At 35.2% G+C, this 22,318-nt stretch overlaps 1 protein-coding gene across 2 annotated transcripts in view; it reads left to right on the top strand.

The window, feature by feature from the left end:
• The window catches only part of LOC150098418 (tudor domain-containing protein 5-like), a 471,387-nt gene that overhangs the window by 297,524 nt on the left and 151,545 nt on the right, over positions 1 to 22,318 (top strand). For both annotated transcript variants that reach the window (XM_090404821.1, XM_090404822.1), the window contains exons 17-18: positions 11,507 to 11,586; positions 21,615 to 21,683. In XM_090404821.1, the coding sequence (XP_090260947.1) occupies positions 11,507 to 11,586; positions 21,615 to 21,683 (149 nt within the window). The remainder of the gene's footprint in view (positions 1 to 11,506; positions 11,587 to 21,614; positions 21,684 to 22,318) is intronic.

Genomic DNA, 22,318 nt, shown 5'->3' with positions numbered 1-22,318 from the left:
ACGAAATAGTGAATATGGTTTCTAAGACTCCTGAAAGAGAAGTTAATAATAATGATCAAGATAATCCTACTTTTACTGCTGATATAATTAAAAAGTCTTAAACTGGTCAGTAATTTAGTCAATTATTTTGCCCGACATGATCCAAATGAAGAACGTGCTGGGAAGTTTTCACGTGAGCTTAAGTTGTTAATGTCTTAATAGAGAGAATTATATGTTAATGTCTTCATAGAGAGAATTATATCGCGACTTATATAAAGCATCAACACAGTGATTAATAACTGAGTTCGTGCCTAAAACTACTGAAACAACCAGTGGTACTTTTGTTTAAGACATGACAAGAATAATTCCACAAGTTGTGGCGGAAGTCGATGACGATAATACTATTACAGTCTCACTAAAACGAAAGCTTTTGCGTTTATTGTCAGAAACTGATAGCGAATAACATAATTTTTTTTATAGAATTCTTAGCGAACATCTGAAACGAATATATTTTTTTTTTAAGTTATTAAAATTCATTATATGTATGTGTGTTCTCCATGAAATGTAAATAAAAATCTTATGATCCTAACGAATTTAATGTTTTTTTTTTCATTTTTTTTTTTTTTTCATTATTTTGCTTATATTTCAGATTTGGAACCAATCTTCACTTTTTCTATGGAGTCAGTATTTTACGCAAATTCTATTTACGCGTAATTTTTAGGAACGTATCTATCGTGTAAAAAGAGGTTTAGGTGTAATCAAAAAATAGTTCCAAACCTTTCAACAGTGTGTCATCTCAGTTGTGACATATAAATCAGAAAAATGATCAAACAGATACAGGAAAGAATGAGAAAAACTGATGTAGAATGGAGAGAGCCATCCATTTTCCACCCAATGGGTTGTGGGTTTGAATTCCACTGTTGGCATAAATGCTTGTGACTGCCTTCAGGTGGGAGATGAATGTCATTGCCAGGTGTGAGACCACCACCCTGCTTATTGGAGTTCTGAAGTGGCTTGAAAAAGTTTCATGTTTGGTCAAAAAAATAAGAACTAAAAAATACAAGAAAAAATTATAAAAATCAATAAAAATAGGAGGGAAAAAAATCCTTAGCCCACTCATGGTACAAATGTATTTAGGTTTACAAATAAACCTTTTGGGATTGGGAGCCTCAAAAAACATCACACTGCAAGACAACAAGGAATGAAGATATTGGAAATGAAACATCAAAGTTTTGGATATATGGGAAGTAATTTTAAAATTTAAATGGACACAGGCAGGGCATATTGCTCAGATGAAATGTGATAATCACCTAATGGCATTCATAATATGAAAGAAGACAAATATCAGAGAGAAGATGGAAGGAGAACCTAGATAGCTGGAATGTTGGCATAAGGAAGCCTTCTACAGAGAAAGATAGACAAATGTAGGAGGCCTATAATCAAACATGTTTATAAAAAGGGCTTAGAATAAAAAGTTTGAGTTTTGTAAATGACATCTATATAACCATTGTTTGTTTGCTATATATATACTGTTATTATAATAAATTTCGTTTAATCCTTTATCCAAGTATCAGCAAACAGAGTTTGTGCCTGAAGTATCTTCAGGACCGAGACAACTCTGGTGCAAACTTTGCTTACACTTGGATAAAGGATTAAACTAAATTTATTACCAAGTGGGAAAAAACTTCCAACATCTTTCTCTAATACAGAGTAATTTAATCATTAGGTGAGACACCTTTTGCCAACTCGTATAGGTAAATATGACTTCTCCATTACTTCCACCTTAGTATCACCACCTCTGGGTCTGGCTCCCACTAACAAAACCTCAATAAAGGTCAAAACCAGTCTCTGGGTAGTGACCCTTCCCTTAATGCATAGCATTATACATGTCTGCAAGGAGATGTGCTTTGCATTATGGGAGATACTAAGACAAGTGATGAGAACTTAGTCCACCTTTACCATAAGTTGCCTCAGTCCTGAAGATACTTTGTGCACAAACTTTGTTTGCTTACACTTGGATAAAGGATTAAACTAAATTTATTATAGTCTAACCAAGTGAGAAAAAACTTCCAATATACTGTTACTGTTTAAACATTTCTTATAAACTGAACACTGTCATAAAATTCCTAAATCTTAAACCAGAAAACTGATAATCAATCCCAAAGCATACTGTAAATTGACAAATAAAAGCAGTTACTTATCAAATTACTCATATTTTTTTTTATTATATCTGCATTTGCACAAAAAATCATTCTCGCATCTCTTCCATTTCATAAACTAGCCTAGTCCTTTCAAATGTTAATATCACATGCTGTTCTTTGTGCTGCATTGCTGTTTCATCTGATAGTAACTCAAAAGTTTCTTCTGTTCTTCAGGTTTTGGAACTAGTCGATTCTTGGCCTGCCTCTAAGTTTTTATTCCTTTCATCTGTAGTAATGAGATAGTCCAACTGTAACTGTTTGATTCTATAGATAATTGTAACAAGTATATTTCAGAGCTTAAGGCACTTATGTATCATTTTTATTCTTAATTCTAATTAGCTCTATTAATGTTTTGAGGCAATTTAAAAAAAAAGTTATATGTACTGTAGGGCTCATCTCCATTGAAAACTATGGCAGCAACTATCGATTCACATAATTTTAGGTTTTTCAGGCCCTTATTACTTTGGAAATTTTATTGTGTTTATTTATTATTTGTGCATCCAAATAGGGTAAAGTTCTTTATTTTATTTTTATATCTTTCAAATTGGATGTTATTGTTATTACAGTCATACTCCGACTTATGCGAATCCGGAGTTACACAGTTTCTTATATGTACGTATTCCTGTCACGCCTCATCACTAGTTGTATCTTTCTGGCGCCGGCTGCATTCGCCAGCATCGCACATGCTGTGAACAAGCACTGACGTGTTTCACGCGGTCTCCATTCATACACTATTTTTAGTCTACAAACCTTGCGATTGTTTAATGTTATGTTCTTGATAAAAATTTTATCACATAAAAAATAAAAATGTCACCCAAAAGAAGCGTACTACACACTGCATTCGTTTGCAAGTGAGCAACTGTCTGTTAAAGAGTTTTGGAAACGGTTTAATGTTTTAGATGCTGTAAGGATTATCGGAGATTCTTGGGGTGTCTCTGATATCGGAGACACCCTTCAGTAGCGAAGAGTCTCTGATATCGGAGACTCTTCGCTACTGAAGAGACCGAAACCTCAGATCCAGTTTTACCAGAAAAGCACATGACAATTACAAAATTAACCGAAGGTCTCAGCTTAATTAAGAAAGGTTTACAGATTTTGGAGGACATAGATTCTAACGAGGAACGAATTGTAGCCGCAAGGAATAAAAAAATCACTGGCTTGCTATGAAGAAATTTTGCGTGACAAGAAAAGACATTATGCCGTCAGACGAATCTATTAGATTTTATGAAACCATTGACATCAAAATAACTTTATTTTTTTTTTAGATATACGAAAAACTACAATTATGATTATATTTCTTAAAAAAATGTAGGTGTTTTTGTAAACCTTTGGTCTCAATTGTATGTTTGTATATATAAAGTACAGGCAAAATTATACCCCGAGTTACGCAAATTCGACTTACGCGCTTTTCGTTGGCCCTATCTACCGCATAACTTCGGGGTATCACTGTATTGCACAGTAACCTGTATAGAGTCCAGACTCATCACAGGAGATCCACATGGTATTGAATTGACCTGACAAAGCACTCTCTCAAATGTCAGTTTTACTCAGTTTCCAAGGTTGACCTCTCATTCTTTCCCTTCCAAGTGCTGACCTTTTTTCTGATATTAATCTGATTTATAGTCCATAGAATGCATACATTGTTATACCATATCTTAATTCATTTTTATATAATGACATGATTATTATTAGCACAGACTTTCATGGAGTCAAAGCTCCTTACGGGAGATACACTGTCGTACACAAAGTCCAAGCCCATCAAACCGTACTTTAAACTAATTCAATGTATCTGCACTCACCAACCACTCCCCCATGCAAAGAACCTACATATGCTCCTGCTCACATTCTCCTTGTATGGCTTCCAGGGTATCCCCATATTCTACCCTACTTCATCTCATTCTCTGAAACATTTTTTCCACAGTAATAATCCTAAAAACACTAATTCACATAGCTAGAGCTATCTGTTCCAATGACAACACTCTTACCACTGAACTTGCTCACTTGTGTCACACTTTCTTAGCCAATGGCTATAATCCCCGTAGGATAGGAAAAAAATACTAAATGCTCCCCAGAAATCTCCTCCATTGCCAATCACACAAGACTACAGTAAAACTGTTACCATCCCATACATTCAAGGCACATCTGAAAAGATATCTAAATTGCTTAATAAATATCAGCTACACACCATATTTAAACCATATGTCAAATTGCCAGCTATTGTCTGTTCACCTAAGGACAAGCTCTCTTCTTTATGACTAGGAGTTTATGAAGTGCCCTTTTCTTGTAACCAGGCTTACTATGCACAGACAGGAAGAACTGTTGAGATTCACCTTGGTGAACATAAAAAAAAAAAAATACATACAGTACTATTGTTATGGCAAGTTGGGTCTAGCAGACCATCCCTTGGATATCCCTTCACACAGGATCAAATGGAAGAAAACAAAAGTGTTACACAGGAGTCATAAGTCAAAGAGATTGATTTTGGAATCAACAGCAACTTTAAAAAACATACTCCAAACCTCAACAAATATGGTTGTATAAATTTACCAAATATCTGAGAGACCATCATTTTAAGATCTAATTTATCATCAGTTAACCCCCATTTATCTAACCCATGCTGACAAGCACAAAGAATACCAGTGTTATGAACCCACTTTTCTATTTTATCTTTCACCAACCTTTCCAATACCTTAACTACAACTCCAGATATATAGAATGGCCTATATTATGTTGGAGGCTTAATGGATTTTTTACAACACTCAAAAAGAATTAAAATAGAATTTAATACTTCCTATATTTCATCCTAGTCACTAGCACATGTACGGGGATTACAAAAACAATTAATGTAACATATACACAAATAACAAACAATACTAAGCCCAACCACGTGGGTGACACTAAAGTCCTATCTAGGTAGAGTGCCCTCTAAGGGCAGTAGTAGGTGGCCTGGAATGTAAGGTGGGAACTCTGGTGATTAGTGTTTCCCAAATCTTCGGAAGCTTAATGCAACCGTATTTATTGAGATTTGGTTGGTTTTTGAGAGCTGCTGCTGCTTCTAAGAAAAGTTCCAGTGGAACCGCCCTCACTACTGAGCTTAACCACATACACAGCACTTTCCTCTCCAATGGCTACAGTGATCACAGTATCAAAAAAATAATCAACTCCTCCCCCATTCCCCGTCCTTCTCGTCAACAAGATTTTAAAAATGCCATCACCATGCCCTACATCCGTGGCACATCCGAAAAAATAGCCAAGATACTAAAACAGTACAACCTACACACAGCATATAAGCCCTACCGCAAACTTGCTACCCTTATCCGTTCTACGAAAGATCAGCTCCCTCCTCTCTCTCTTCCTGGAGTTTACAAAGTACCCTGTTCCTGTAAGCTGCTGTACTTTGGACAGACAGGCAGATCAGCATCCATCCGTCTAGAGGAACATAAGTCTTGCATCTTCAAACACAACTATGGCCATTCACGCTTGGCTGACTATGTTTTGGACACCACCCACAGGGTATCATGGAAGAAAACCACCATGCTCCACCACAGCAAATTCAAGAAAGAGAGACTTTTCTTAGAAGCAGCAGCAGCAGCTCTCAAAAACCAACCGAATCTCAATAAATACGGTTGCATTAAGCTTCCGAAGATTTGGGAAACACTCATCACCAGAGTTCCCACCTTACATTCCAGGCCACCTACTACTGCCCTTAGAGGGCGCTCTACCTAGATAGGACTTTAGTGTCACCCATGTGGTTGGGCTTAGTATTGTTTGTTATTTGTGTATATGTTACATTAATTGTTTTTGTAATCCCCGTAGATGTCCTAGTGACTAGGACGAAATATAGGAAGTATTAAATTCTATTTTAATTCTTTTTGAGTGTTGTAAAAAATCCATTAAGCCTCCAACATGATGTCCTCACAGCACTTAAGCCTCTACACAGGTAAGAATGGCCTATAATTTGTTACAACTGCTCACTGAATACTTCCAATGTCCTATGTAGCAGTTACCAATCTCCCCCCTTTCATCCATTAGCATCATCTTACCATAATGATTCTTCTTTCTACTTGCTATATGTTGAAAAAAACTCCTGAGGATTTTTCATGGCCTGATTTGCTAATTTCTGCTCATATTGCACTTTTGCTGTAATTAGAGTCGTTCTCTTAACCTGCTCTTTATGCTCTTCGTGCAACTGATTATTATCATTATCCTAAGACCCCCATGGAGTCACACTCATCTAGGAGGGCGCTTTTGTCATATACGCACAGCTCACCATTCTGCACCCTAAACACATTCAAATTCTCTTCTGACACCACACTCCCAGTCATTGCATTCCAATCATTCACAACTCTCCATGCTAAAAACCTCTTCATACTCCCTTGCTCATTATCCTCCTTATACAGCTTCCAGGGATGAATTATTGTTCTCACCCAATCTCCCACTATGTTATGAAAAATCTGTTCAACGTTAATCCTATAACAACCGTTTACTAACTTGTATGTCTCTATCATATCACGCATCTTCCTCAGATTCTGGAAATTGCATTTCTCAACCTTTCTTACATTCCAGGGATAAGAATTTATTTTCCTAACTTTCTCCAACATCTTTTCATCCTTTAGAAAACCAGGTGACAAAATCTATGCACAGTAGTCCATATGTAGCTTAATCAGAACCTTATACAATGGAACCAGAATCTCCTTATTTCTACAAGTCAGTGTCCTTGGCCTCTTTGCCAAAATTTGTTGTGTTGTCCTCGCAATTTTGGCAATAGGCGCACTAAATTTTAGATCATCCCAAGATCTCTTATTTCTCCACTCTCCAAACAATATATCCCTATTAAGAGTAAATTCTACATCTCATCTTTGTTTCCCAATTTTAAGACCTTACATTAAACTGGTATCCCCACTCCCATACCCATTTACTCAGTCTATTCAAGTGCTCTTGTAAAGACAACATCTGCTCCACTCCTCATAGTTGGTCCCAGTTTTGCAGCAGGTGTACATCCCCAATATCATTAACATACAGGTTAAAAAGCAATTACCCTAAAACAGACTCCTGAGACTCACCACTTGTGACTTTCCTCTTCTGGGATATTGTTTCCCCATACACAACTTGTTGATACCTATCAGACAGCCAATCTCAAATCCAATACACTAGTTTAATATTCAATACAATAGTCTAATATTCCCATCCACTTTAGTTTGACTATCAATTTATCATGCAGTATCAAAAGCCTTTGCAAGGTCTTAAGTATACTACTGTTTATCCATCTCCCTCGTCCAGTGCGGCTGTCATCTTATTGTAATAAGTAGATTACTAAAACATGACCTTTAACAAATCCGTGCTGTCCATCGAAGATTATATCATTGTTGTTAACCCAATTCTGAATCCTGATTCTCACCAGTCTTTCCAACACTTTGAACATCAACACCTGACACACAGATTGGCCTATAATTTGATGCTTGAATTCTGTCGCTTCCTTTGTGAAGTGGTACAATCTTCCCTTTCTTCCACTCCTTTGGAACTTAACCCAGTGTAAAACTCATTAAACAAATATGTCAAAGCAAATGTCAACTCCCTGGCACATTCCTTCAGAATAAGTGGTGATATATTAAGTCCCACAGCCTTATTAATATCAGGTTTGCTTAATTCCCTATATACCTCTTCCTCACTCATAGTCAATCTCCCCTCCTCATCAATCACTTCTCTCAAACTTTCCATGATGTCACATTTACAAGGATGAAAGACTTTTATGAACTGCTCATTAAATATGTAACTATCGTCTGCAGCAGTTGTCCTTATACCATCATCATCAAATTCCTGACATGTACCCTCAAAGGGTGTACAGTATATGATAGTACAACATGAAAAATTTACATCATTACTAACTTCCTATCTACAATTTTCCTCCAAATCAGTCTGTCACTTTTCAAGACCCCAATATTATCATTATCAGATCTTATATTTCTATCGTCTAAGGCATATTGCACCGTATCAATCCACGTATATCTTGGTCTTCCTCTGGGTCGTTTTCCTGCCAACCTGGCAGAGCACACTTGTTTTGCTAATCTTTCCTCGCCCATTCTGTTTAAGTGACCATACCACCTGAGATTAGCTCTGCTAATGCATTCCTGGATGCCAACAATGTCAAGTTCTTTCCTAATATCCTCGTTTTGAATATGATATTGCCATTAATGCCATCTGTTCATGCTCCTAAACTTTCTCGGGACTCTCTTGTGTGCGGTCTCTAGTCTTTTGTCGAGTGTTTTACTTCTGACCCAGCTCTCAGATCCATAAGTTAAAATTGGTTTGAACACTGTCTTGTATACAGCTAATTTAGCATTTTGACTAATTTCTCTTTTATTCCGTATAAATTTATTCAGTTCACTTCCTACCATACCAGCTTTGTTGATTCTGTTGTCTATTTCCATATTTAATTTACCATCTTCACTAAAAATTGTGCCTAAGTAGCTGAAATGTTTTACTTGTTCCACAGGTTCCCTGTTCACAACACTGTTGACATTTTCAACAATTCTACCTATTTTGGTTGTCTTTGTCTTTTTAATGCTGACCTTCATACCATATCTATTACAACAGTTATTCAATTTAGTCAGGGAATCTTGCAAACTTGTAATGGATTTATTCAGAAATATAACATCGTCTGCATAAAGCAAAGAGCTGACATTAACATCTCCAATTCTGATATCATATTTAATACCACTTTCCTTCATAATATGATCCATATAGATAATGAATAACAGAGGGGATAATGTACATCCTTGGGATAATGTACATAATTTAATATTAACACTTAATATTAAATCTGGTGTCTCACACCAGATTTAATATTAAACCGTCTTCCTGTACATCCTTCAATGCTAACTGCCGATTTACAACTCAAAGACAGACTAAATATTGCTTGATATAATACCCCATTGACACCATATAACTGTAGCGTGTTAAATAGCTTCTCTCTTGGCACCTTGTCATATGCCTTTTCCAGATCGACAAAACTTAAATACAGATCTTTGTTATATTCCCATGCTTTCTCGACTATTTGTCGTAAAGTGAAGATCTGATCCTGACAGCCTCTATTTGGCCTGAATCTTGTTCTTCACCAAGCTTTTCTTCCACAATTCTTCTCAACCGTTTCTCAAGTATACTTGCATAAATCTTACCTGGAACACTCAATAGGGAAATACCTCTGTAATTTTCACATTCAGTTTTATTTCCCTTTTTATATATGGGTACTATCAGAGCTCTACTCCAATCATCGGGAATTCGTCCCTCTGTCCAGGCTTTCTGAACTATGCAATGCAGCCACTGTAAGACTCGTATACCACCATACTTCAGCATTTCTGGTCGAATATCATCTACTCCAGCTGCCTTTGATGGCTTTTTCTACTTCAAGTATGGATATGTATTCCTGCCTGCATGCCTGGTCAGTGTTTTTAACCACTGTGCTGTCATCACTGCTTGTTTCATTTAGCAGTTTTTCAAAGTAATTACTCCATACTTCAAGGATATCTTTTTCTCCCGTTTTCATGTCACCTTTATCATCTCTAACTCCTTTTACAGCACTCTTTCCTCCATTTCTAAGTCCTCCCAAAACTTTTGTTTAGCTAGTTTTAAACAGTGTTTAAAAGCAGTGATGACAGCAGTGATGACAGCACAGCAACCACTGTGCTGTCATCACTGCTTGTTTCATTTAGCAGTTTTTCAAAGTAATTACTCCATACTTCAAGGATATCTTTTTCTCCCGTTTTCATGTCACCTTTATCATCTCTAACTCCTTTTACAGCACTCTTTCCTCCATTTCTAAGTCCTCCCAAAACTTTTGTTTAGCTAGTTTTAAACAGTGTTTCGCTTTCTTACATTTGTCTCTGTATTCTCTAAGACCAAAAGCTGACTTATTTGGAGTCCTGATTTTTCTATCCTTGCATACAACCTCACCACATGCCTCTCTGGCTGAATCAATCAGGGTTTTCTTCAAGGCTTGCAACTGAATCTCCAAGGTTTGGTTCCTGTTCACAAACTCTTTTGTTTTTTCTTCAATAATCTTTGTATATGTTAGTCTACAGTTCACATCTGAGAGCTGCTCAACTTTTATTCGCTTTAAAACTTTCTTACATGTTATTCTTTTCAATATGAAATATGAAACAACCAAAACAAAATATAATAAAACTGAGGTATTGCACAAGGCTATACCTCTACATACAGGAACAAATAAAGAATATTTACACTTCAACTAATACGCAGTTAAAATGTTGGATAGAAATTCTTACAATATTAACATAGCAATAAATAAAATAAACTTAATAATATTTTGATACACAGTCTTTTCACTATTAATAAATATCCTTGATTATATATCAAATAACTTAAAGGTAGTTATATGAATATTAATTTATAAACAAGTGACTTACATTAAATAATAATTACAAGTCTAGTTTATGTGATGGAAGATCATGTTGGATTCTGAAGTAAATATTAATTACTCAAATCTCTATATATTCAGAATCCAACACTACTCTGCGATTCAGAACAAGGACCAACTTTTTCCTTTCTCATTGTGTCAGTTGCTTTTTCTAAAGCATCAAAAAATTCCTCCACTTCTACCTTAGTAGAACCTTCTGTGGGACCATAGGCACAAATAAGTCTCATTGTCCAGTTCCCTATTCTCATATTTGCCCACATTACTCTACTTGAGACTGCCTACCATTGAAGAAGATTAGCCTTGCATTTTGTGTTGAATACTATGGCTACTCCTTCTTTTCCTTGATTGTCATTGCCTGAATATAAATTTTGTATTTCTTGCTCAGAAAGATCTCGCCAGTTTTTGTCTTTTTTGTTTCAGTCACCCCTATTATGTCGATCTGGTACTTATCTAATTCCTCAGCTAGCTCCATTTCTTTGCCATTCTGGCTTCTTATGTTGATAGTACCAATCTTTAACTCTGATGTTGAGTTGGGGTGTATTTTCAGATTTGTTCCAGTAGCTGACTTTTTGCTGTTTGCCCTGGTTCCCTGGCGAAAACAACGGGGGCCTTATTTAACCGGGCAATGCCCCAGCCAGCATGAAATTTTGTCAATTTTGTCATTTGGGTTTTATAATATATATATATATATATATATATATATATATATATATATATATATATATTAGTATTTAGAATGATAACCATTTTTAAAAAATTACAGAAAAATTGGGAATTATTTGTAGTGTAATGATTATCTTTTGTGTGTGTGTGTGATTATTGAATAGAAACCCTAATACTAGTAGAATTTTATATAATTATATTATTTGCTAATTATTGTGATTGTTTTTAGCTCAGGATAAAGGATGTTGGTTTTCCTAGTATTATTGTGTCACCTAATGAAAATGATGAACTTTTCAATCAGCTAATAAAGTAAGTATTTCAGACCATCTGTGACTTTTGACTCTCACTTATACTTTTGCTTTCACCGAAAGGTAGTGTGCATTTATAGCTGATAATAATGTAGTTGCATTTTCAGTGTGCCATTCTAATCCCTGTATTGATAAAACTTATGGATCTTATCTGTTTCTGTGCTACCAATGTTCTCTGATCTTTTTATTATTTCTTTATGACTTTTCAGTAGCAGTGGAAAAACAATAGAACATTTTCTCCATACTCATGAGGTTTGTGTTTTTAGGAAATGAAAGAATTTTCAGCTGTGATTGGGTGGGAGGGGAGGCTTGAATCAAGAATCTCTCACACACTTTAATAAATAATATACATTTGAACAGATATATGCATGCACAAAAGAAATTATGTATCTTAGTTTAGAAAATTAACTTCCTGGTGACATACATATATTTTCTTACATGATTAACACATTATTTTTAATATCTCTTCTAGGCAGTAACTAATTGCTTTTTTTTAATTGCCTTAATATCCAATTGTTCCAAAGCAACTTTTATTCTTCCTTATTAATGTGATCAAAGAAAAAATTATCACTTTAATCAATTAAGCCACCCCACGCAGTTAACAACTAGAGAAAATAGTGCATACCTATCTCCAAAAGAAATTAATAGGGATGTATAAAATACTTTTTTACACTTGCTTGAGGCTTGTTTCACATACAAAATATCTTGCTAATAGAATGATTTCAAATAATTCTCTAGTACTCCTCAGCTTTTATTAGACCATCATACCTTATGTATTTGACAAATAACATGGGATGACTTGTTTTTTGCATAAATAACTCCTGTTTGCTGAATTGTATTAAAGACTCTGTTTCTAGAGAATGATGTCTTTCTGAAACAATTTTGGACTTTATCCTCCTTATTTAAGCTTTAATAATAAATGACTGTCTCTGAATTAAAGATCTGTAGATAAGATAAGATACATAGGAAAAAAAGGACTTTCACCTTAATCTTTGACTGTATTACATTGGAAAGTTTAATTATTAAACTACATCGCCAAAAGAAGACCAATTTTTTTTTTTTCTTCTACATTCTCTGCTTTAAACTCTCTCACCCCTTTTCTTATATTAGTTCAATTGGTTATTTAGCTTGGTTGGCTGAGCAGTTAGCATATCCGCTCTCCAGCTAAAAGGTTGCGGGTTCGAATCCCACCATAGGCATGGATGTTTGTGATTGTCTGTAGAAATTCTAGTGGTGGCAGCCGGTAGATGGCATTGATGTAGTTGGTGGATTGTGAGTGGTCGAGATAGAGAGATGTAGAGTAGATCTCCTCCCTCGATGAGTCTTTGGACTCCCTGGAAGTGGCACTTAATAATAATAATAATAAACAACAACACAATGTGGATGAAATGTAAAAATTGATATATATATATATATATATATATATATATACACACACACACACACACACACATTGAGTTGCCACTTTATTAGGAATAAATATCCCCATTTAAAAAATAGACCATTCCTGAAGATGTTGAGTCGCATGCCTGCAGCTTGCAATATGAATCAGGCAGCCAGGTATCTGATGATTGTGCTTTTTTTGTGTTTGTATCAGAACGGGTAAAAGGGTGTTGCTTTGAGTATGATATCATTGTTGGCACCAGTATCTTACAGACATCTACTCTTCTGGATTTTTCACGCACAAAAGTGTTTACAGTGTGCCATTAGTGGTGTAATAACCCACCAACTTCTAGCCAAAGGCAATCCTGTGGACAGAAATAACTCGCTGATGCACGAGGTCACAGAAGAATGGCAACGATTGTGAAACATAACAGGAGGGCTACAACCAGTCAAATCACAGCTTGGTACAACAGTGGTGGTCAGAGCATCATTTCAGAGCACACTGTTTACCACACATTGTCATGGATGGAATACAGGAGCAGACGACCATCCTGGGTCCCAATTTTGGTTAAGAACAGGATGATGTAGCTTCAGTGAGTACGTGATCCCCAACTGGAAAAATGTTTCCTGGTCTAATGATTCTTGATTTGTGCAGTATCATGCTGATGGCCTCATGCTGCCAAGTAGCAACAGCTCAAACTGGTGATGGGTTATGATGGTGTGGAGAATGTTTTCTTGGCACATGTTAGGTTCCCTAATACTAGTTGAATGCTTTCTGAATGAATGCCACAGCTTGTCTTAACATCATCGCTAATCATGTTCACCCATTCATGTCTGTAGTTTACCCATTTTTAAATGACTACTTCCAGCAAGGCAGGGCACCATGTCACAAAGCACATTGCATGTTGCAATAATTTGAGGAACATCACAGGAATTTAAACTTTCCGTTACTTCAGTAGCCAGTGCAATCTCCAGACCTTAACCCAATAAAGCATCTCTTGGGGTGAGGGGGAATGAGTAGTTTGCAGCAGCAACATGCCATCATTCAGTCTGCAACAATTAAATATTATCGTTGTGACGGTGTGGACAAACATCCCAGAGAAACATTTTTGACACTTAGTTGAATCAATGCCACAGAGGATATAGGCTATTCTTAAGGCAAAAGAAGGATCCTACTCATTTTTAAATGCTATTCCTATTAAAGTGGTCACTCAGTATAGATTTACGATGATACAAATAGGCATAATTCTAATTTGATTTTTTTTTAATAATCTATATATCAATTACTACATCTTACCCATGTTGCATTGCTCTTTATACCATCATATGGCTCATACTATTTTTAAATAATCCATTGTTAATATTCTACCTTATATATATATTAGCCTTCCTGCCACTAAAAATGACCTGCTAATCACTGACTCAAGACCAAAATACAAAATAAACACATTTAATATAACAAAAACAATATATATATACACTTCAAACAACTTTACATAACTAACTACAAATTTAATTGGATCCAAGGCCTTTTAAAAATAAACTTACACTTAAGACTAGACTAAACACTTTGTTTGCACAATCACAAAATGTTCATAGCCAGTTTCTTTCTCTGTCAAGGCCCTTTTCCGAAGATATATGCCTCTATTCTTCATTTTTACAGGATCCTTTCTCATCACTTATGTAGTACACATTAATTCTTCCGAACTTAATTCTGTCTCTTTTCTTCAGTAGAATTAATAGTCATATCCGGCGTCCTTAATACAGATGAAACTTCCTAATCAGAGTTTTCTTGGACATTCCTTTAGAACGTAAATAGCAACTTCTTCTTTTATTCACTAATTCTTATTGAGAGTCTTGACTCTTCCACTTTAAAAAAAAACTTACAGTTCTACGATTCCCTTTTCGGAATCTCCTGTAAATCTTCCAGTTAGCATTTCCTCCAATATTCCGTTTAAAACGCATATAGCAATATTTTCCTTTATTTATTCACATACTTATTCCACATTAAAACTTAATAGTTCCACAATTCCTTTTTTGGAATATACTATTAATTTTTCTTCTGACTGTCACATAAAAAACTTAAGTCCCTCCGAACCTAAATATCTGCTGGTCTGTGTTCTAAATTCCTCCCGAACGCTATCTTGTTTACTTTCCCGTTGCTTCGATACCGAATTTGTCAGCTGTCAATCACACGTCCAACTTCTCGGCGAGCATGCGCACTCCATGAAACTGGTAAGCAAGAAGTTAGGTAAAAATAATGGCTGACACGTTGTCTCCGTTAGCGACAAGAGAGAACGTCTTCATAAAACACAACTTTTGATAATTTTAAATTACAATAAAATTCTTGTAAGTAATACAAATATCAAATCTAGTAAGTACATCAATTTTTTAACTTCTTTACATATCATTTTTGACAAAACAATTTCAATAACTGGCACATCGCAAGTGCCGGCAATGCGTGTTATGAAACTAAAACTAATAAACATTTTAACATAAACAATTCGTAAAAATATTAATTATGATTATTTTTACACTTCCATATTTGTTGCTGTTGCCAGTCTTCTGCTTCTAAGGAATTTTATATGTTATGTGGAACCATGTGTCAGTGTAAAATTAATTAAACCACTTTAGTGTTAACAGTATTCTATTAACACTCAGACTGCTTTAATTGACTTTAGTAATGATAATAATAATATATGACAAAAAGTGTTGTAAATATATCTGAATGCAACAGATATTTTTATATAGTTAACTGAAATTATGTTTTTCCATATGTGTAAAGCTCAATAGCTTGTCATAGTCAAATAATTTGGCTTCTTTTACACCTAATTGATGCTCTGTAGGCAGGGCAGTTAATCTTATCTGCATTTGCCTTTTTTTGCCTATTTTATAGGATGAAAAATATGAGTTTCCAAGCAAAGCTTCGTCACCACTGTTTAAATTTCTGTCAAATTCATAGCTAACTCACCTGCAATTGGAAAAAAAAAAAGTTCTTTGCATCTTGACAGGATTTCAATGCAGGAATTTCTGCCATAATTGAAACTGAATCATTGAGATGTTTTCAGGTGTATGTGTTATTAGTAAGTTTTATCAGGGTCAAGAATATCTTTCTCTTAATTCAATTACCTTAATGGACTTGTGATTTTATGAATTCTTCTTTGTTTTGTGGTTATAAAAATTTCATCTCACTCTATTCTGGTCTAGTCTTCTCCACTTTTCCTGAATGCTTTTTTCAAGTGGACTTTCTTACCTTCTTGGAAAACTTCATAATTTTCATTTGGTGTTTCTGGATTATCAGTTAGTAACTCCGAACTATTCATATGTTGTGTTATGTCGTTTTTGATTCTTGATGTGGCATGCTCATCTTCTCTTATTATTGTATATTGTTTTTATTACATCATTATTGTAAAAATCTTTTTGATTTGTATGTGCTTGATGGGCTCTAATTTGCTGTATATTGCATATTCTCATTTCTGTAATCATTGGATTGTGATTCTTAATGTGATATCTCATGTTTTTCTATATTTTAGTGCTGGAATGCTATAAATATATTAATTTTTTTGTTATCTGTGCACGATTGTAGATTCACCTAGCTGTTTTCCTTCTTGTTAATTTGTTTGTGAATATATATATATATATTTTTTTAGTTGGATTGGTTGAAATTATCGCTGAAATAAATAATGCTGTTAAAGCACTGTATCTTTCTGGCTGGTTTGCTTGTTTTGTGGGATGCAAAAATCTGACTTTCTCAGGGGGAGACACTCTCTCTCTCACACCGCACCTCACCTCACCTCTGTATGACTGGCAAACCACCTTCAGTTTGAAAAGCCCTTTAAATTGCTCCCATCCTAAATAGGATTTGAATTTAATTTATTCCAATCAAAAGGGCAAATGTTGTGACGCCCACAAACCATCTGTTTTCTTTTGTCTTAAGTATATTTCTGGATCAATTTTCTGACATTTTTTTTTTCTATCCTTTTAGCTTTGATCATAATTCTGGAAGGTTGTAGGAAGTTAAAATACAATCATCAAGCATATGCGCATTTATTACTTGTCTATAGACCGAGAATACATATGTATAATAACCTTTATACAGTCATACCATGACTTACGCGAATCCGGAGTTGCGCGGTTTCTTATATGTACATATTCCCGTCCCGCTTCACGCCTCACCACTAGTCGTATCTGTGCGAATCACGTGTATCTGTGCGACCACGCAGTCTCCATTCATACACGATTTTTATAGTCTACAAACCTTTCGATTGTTTAATGTTATGTTCTTGATAAAAATTTTATCACATAAAAAATAATAATGTCATCCAAAAGAAGCAAGTCCGATTCTTCTACTGCTAGCAAGAAAAGAAAAACATTGACTTTGGAAAGAAAACTCAACATTATTAAGGATTTTGAAGGCAGAATGAAAATTTGTGAGCTAGCAAAGAAGTTCGATCTGCAAGAATCCACAGTAAGAACAATCATAAAAGAAAGGTTTACAGATTTTGGAGGACATAGATTCTAACGAGGAACGAATTGTAACCACAACGCAAGGAATAAAAAAATCACTGGCTTGCTATGAAGAAATTTTGCGTGACAAGAAAAGACATTATGCCGTCAGACGAATCTATTAGATTTTATGAAACTATCGACATCGAAATAACTTTCTTTTTTTATGTACGAAAAACTACAATTATGATTATATTTCTTAAAAAATATAGGTGTTTTTGTAAACCTTTGATCCCAATTGTATGTTTGTATATATAAATTACATGCAAAGGTATACCCCGAGTTATGCGAATTTGACTTGCGCACTTTTTGTTGGTCCCACCTACCACGTAACTTAGGGGTTTTACTGTATTAAGTCATCTTTTAGGTTGGTGTTTTGGTGGATTATTGAGGCTTGTTTCAGGTGACATTACATCCTCCTGATGAATTCTAAATTGATCTCTATTAGTTCATAGAACAGCATTAGGCAAGTGTTTCCTTTAGTTTATATACACAGTCCAGTCAAAATATTGACAAACCTCTCAATTATTTCACAATCAGCTAGTCGACCCCATCAGATTGCACTTGTACCATGGTGGTTATATTTCGACTGGACTATATGTGTGTACAGTATTTTATTAAATGGATATAAGCACAATTTACTCTTTGCTCCATTAAGTCTTGCTGGATCACATTGAATTTTACAGTGGGAAATGCATTAGCAAAATTACTAAAACAGTCAGCACAGGGATATAGAATGCTTCTACAGTTTCCATTAATTAGTTGAATATGATCTGTGGTTGAAAATCCCCCTTGTTTGTTATCACTGTTTTCATTCAATGACTAGTATAATATAGTATAATATAAAGTTAAAAATTCTTATGTGTATTGATGATAAGTTAGGTCTGTAGTTATCTTCTTTATTGGCTTTTTTTGGGGGGCAGGAGGAGATTTAGTCCTGGTTTTCCATGCTTTATAAATCTCCTTGCTAATGATTGAAAAAAATGTTACCATCCTGATTTATTTCTGATTTTATAATATATCAATTCTTGTAGCTTTCATTTTAATGTGTTCAACTGAAAATGTATGTATGGTCACATTGGTTGGGTGTTGTGGTTTTATTTGTTGCTTGGATGAACAACATAGATTATTATAAAAATGATTTAATTTTTCATTTTGTCTAAGAAAATAGTTGATATCATATTCTTAAAACTATACTCCCCCCCCCCCCTTATTTTCCTGCTCCTGCCAATTGTAGTTTCCTATATTCATCATTGTCGTTCTTGTTTTTGTAATATAATTTAAATGCATGATTTATGTTCTAGTTTATCTTTCCTGTGTCTTTTTCATCTCTTTTTCTACAGCCATTTCTGTATTTGTGAAGAGAGAGAAAGAAATAATTCCAGATATTTGATGTTACAGCTTGTATGCTGGAAGTTTTTTTTTCTGACTTGGTTAGGCTATAATAAATTTAGTTTAATCCTTTATCCAAGTGTAAGCAAACAAAGTTTACGCCTGCAGTATCTTCAGGACTGAGACAACTCGTGGTAAAGGTGGACCAAGCTATCATCACTACTTGTCTTAGTATCTCCCATAATGCAAAGCACATCTCCTTGCAGTCATGTATAATGCTATGCATTAAGGGAAGGGCCACTACCCAAACTGGTTTCAACCTTTGAGGTCTCGTCAGTGGGAGCCAGACCCAGAGGTAGTGATACTGAGATGGAAGTAATGGAGAAGTCATATTTACCTATACGAGTTGCCTAAAGGTGTCTCACCTTATTACTAAATTACTCTGGATTTAGAGCAAGATGTTTGAAGTTTTTTAAAACCTGGTTAGAATGTAATAAATTTAGTTTAATCCTTTATCCAAGTGTAAGCAAACAAAGTTTGCGCCTGAAGTATCTTCAGGACTGAGGCAACTCGTGGTAAAGGTGGACCAAGCTGTCATCATTACTTGTCTTGGTATCTCCCATAATACAAAGTACATCTCCTTGCAGATATGTATAATGCTATGCATTAAGGGAAGGACCACTGTGCTTTGCATTGTGGGAGATACTAAGATCAGTAGTGATGAGTGCTTAGCCCACCTTTACCATGAGTTGCCTCAGCCCTGAAGATACTTCTTCTTCTTCCTTATACCCTCTTTTACCTTGCGGTGTCGAGGGTCCATTGATCATCGGACCTCACTCCGTTTACAGGATAAGATGGTCAGCCTTATGCCCCCAGTGGCCTGTAGTGTTGAGTTCTCAAGGCCAGTTTGCCTGCTTTGCGGGATGAAAAACCCCAGAATAAACTGGGGAAAAAACCCTGCTGTCCACGCCCAAGACTGGCTAACTTGGCTATGGCTGAGGAAGATCCTTCAGCTCCTCACGTCACCGATGGGAATCGAACCTAGGACGCTCCTTTCCCAGGCATATGGTTGCGAAGTGCAAAGCCACTAGGCTAACCGCGCGGACTCAGGCACAAACTTTGTTTGCTTACACTTGGATAAAGGATTAAACTAAATTTATTATTGTCTAACCAAGTGGAAAAAACTGCAGACATCTTTCTCTAAATCCAGAGTAATTTAATAATAAGGTGAGACACCTTTTGGCAACTCGTATGAGTAAATATGACTTCTTCATTACTTTCACCTCAGTATCACCACCTCTGGGTCAGGCTCCCACTGACAAGACTGCAATAAAGGTCGAAACCGGTCTGGGTAGTGGCCCTTCCCTTAATGCATAGCATTATACATGTCTGCAAGGAGATGTGCTTTGTATTAAGGGAGATACTAAGACAAGTAGTGATGAGAGCTTGGTCCACCTTTACCATGCGTTGCCTCAATCCTGAAGATACTTCAGGTGCAAACTTTGTTTGCTTACACTTGGATAAAGGATTAAACTAAATTTATTATAGCTTGTATGCTGGTTAGGCAGATTTTCCATTATGTGATCTTTGCTTTTCCTCAGTACCATCTTTTTTGTGATTGATATTACTAATAGCAAGACTTTTAGAGTAGGTCTTGCAGAGCACAAATACACATTACATGAATGAAAGAGTTCTTGCCTGCAGTTGTCTATTTTGGTATAGTAAGAGGAAGATCATTATCTGAAGGATAGAGAAACAGGAAAGAAAAAAAGAAGTTGTAGTGGAAATGTGAAGTGAGAGGGATGCAGATGAAGTTAATAACAGAGAAATCTGATTTCTCAGGTATAAATTATTCAGTAAAAGTGGACCATTCTTTTTTTTTTTTTTTTTTTTTTTTGGTCTATTAATGTTACAGATAAAAAATGATATTCAAGTCACTAAAAGAAGAAATAAGAAATTTAAAGTTACAAAGATTATTTCAAGATATCTACGTAATACCTTTCTACCTCTTGGTAACTGTTTAAATTCCTTATTTCTTCTTCTAAAACCAATAATCAAATTTTCAAAATGCTTGCTTACATAACTAATCCACCAATCTATATTCTTGTGGTTTGCCTTCCTTTCTATACAACTTACTCACCAGTTTCTTCTCTAGTCCTTCACTACATATCATGTTTTATGGTTTTCTTTCTTCATATATCTCCACTAATGCCAGAGTATTCAAGAGCTCTGTAGTGTTAATCATGGAGATTATCTACAGATTATATGTAGATAATCTCCTCTCACTAACCTCAAATCATATCCTTAGTTTTGCTGATTTGAGTATACTTCATTCTTTTCATTTAACAACTCTTCTAGTATGATATTTAAATAATTCTAGTTTTGAGCTCCTTCCATAATTAATGTCTTAAACACTGATCAATTTGTAATTCTTGGGATGATTACAGCCTGAGGAACTTCATTACTCTTATCTTCTGATAATATTAAAGAATTTCAGGCAACATCAGATTTCTCTTCTTCCGCTGAATTACATGTCAGTTATATTACAGTTAATCCATTTTTTACAAATTATATTACATTAACATGCTGCAAGGAATTTTACTCTTATGCTCAATGATTATCCTTACTTTTCACTCAAGTGAAGTACTTTCAAAATATATTCTCTTGAGAGAAAAGTCAAAGGTGTAATGTAAAGTCAGTGTTCCACAAAAACAGTTTTGTGGAACATTGTATTAATTAGACATTGAGTTGTTCATAATGTATAAATAATGTGTTTTATTCATTCATGTCATTATTTGTTTTTAATAGGTTTAAAGTTAAAGGAATTTGTAATGGTCAAGAAATCAAGCAGCTAGTGAAATTCCATTCTCTTGAAAGGTATGCTTACATACATACATACATATATATATTTTTTTAGAAGAAAATTCGCACATACCTCTTCTTGGATGGTGTTGCCTGTCTTCTTTCTGTGATATGCATACTTCTGCTGTTATGTTGTTATAGGCAATGTGGGAGGATTAATTTGAAAAAACCTGTTTTTTTTTATATAATATATACATATATTATTTTTTAAGGGCTTTTTTTTTTTTTTTTTTTTTTTTTTTTTGTAGGGCAAGAAAGAGATGAAAGAGGTGGCTGAAAATAGAAACTGTGTTTTTGAAGAAGGGGAAGGGTTTATGGGAAAAGGTGGCCAGGGAGAGGGTTAACGAGGTGCAAGCTGTTTTGACCATGTGTTTCATTGTCTGAACTCATGGAGGAAGTGGATGCTATGTCATGTCAGCTTGGTGTTTCTGCCTTTGAAGTGCTTGAGTTAACGCCTATTGGGTGGAGTTGTAACCTAATTTTTATGTTATGGAGCTTCCAACACTTGGAGATTATGTAGGGGTCGGTGGACGTTGATTTAGTTCTAGTCACATTTTATGGCTATTGTTTCCGATATTCTAAGCATTGTTTCATTGTCTTGTCTGTCTATTATGATGGCTGATGGCCTTGTCTATTTGCAGGGTATGTTT

This window comes from Typopeltis vanoorti, chromosome 15 (genome assembly GCF_054136105.1).
Source record: "Typopeltis vanoorti isolate ZY-2024b chromosome 15, IOZ_Tvanoo_1.0, whole genome shotgun sequence".
Classification (NCBI taxonomy): domain Eukaryota; kingdom Metazoa; phylum Arthropoda; class Arachnida; order Uropygi; family Thelyphonidae; genus Typopeltis; species Typopeltis vanoorti.
The sequence above is the reverse complement of the archived record's forward strand: the minus strand, read 5'-3'. Positions and strand labels throughout refer to the sequence as shown.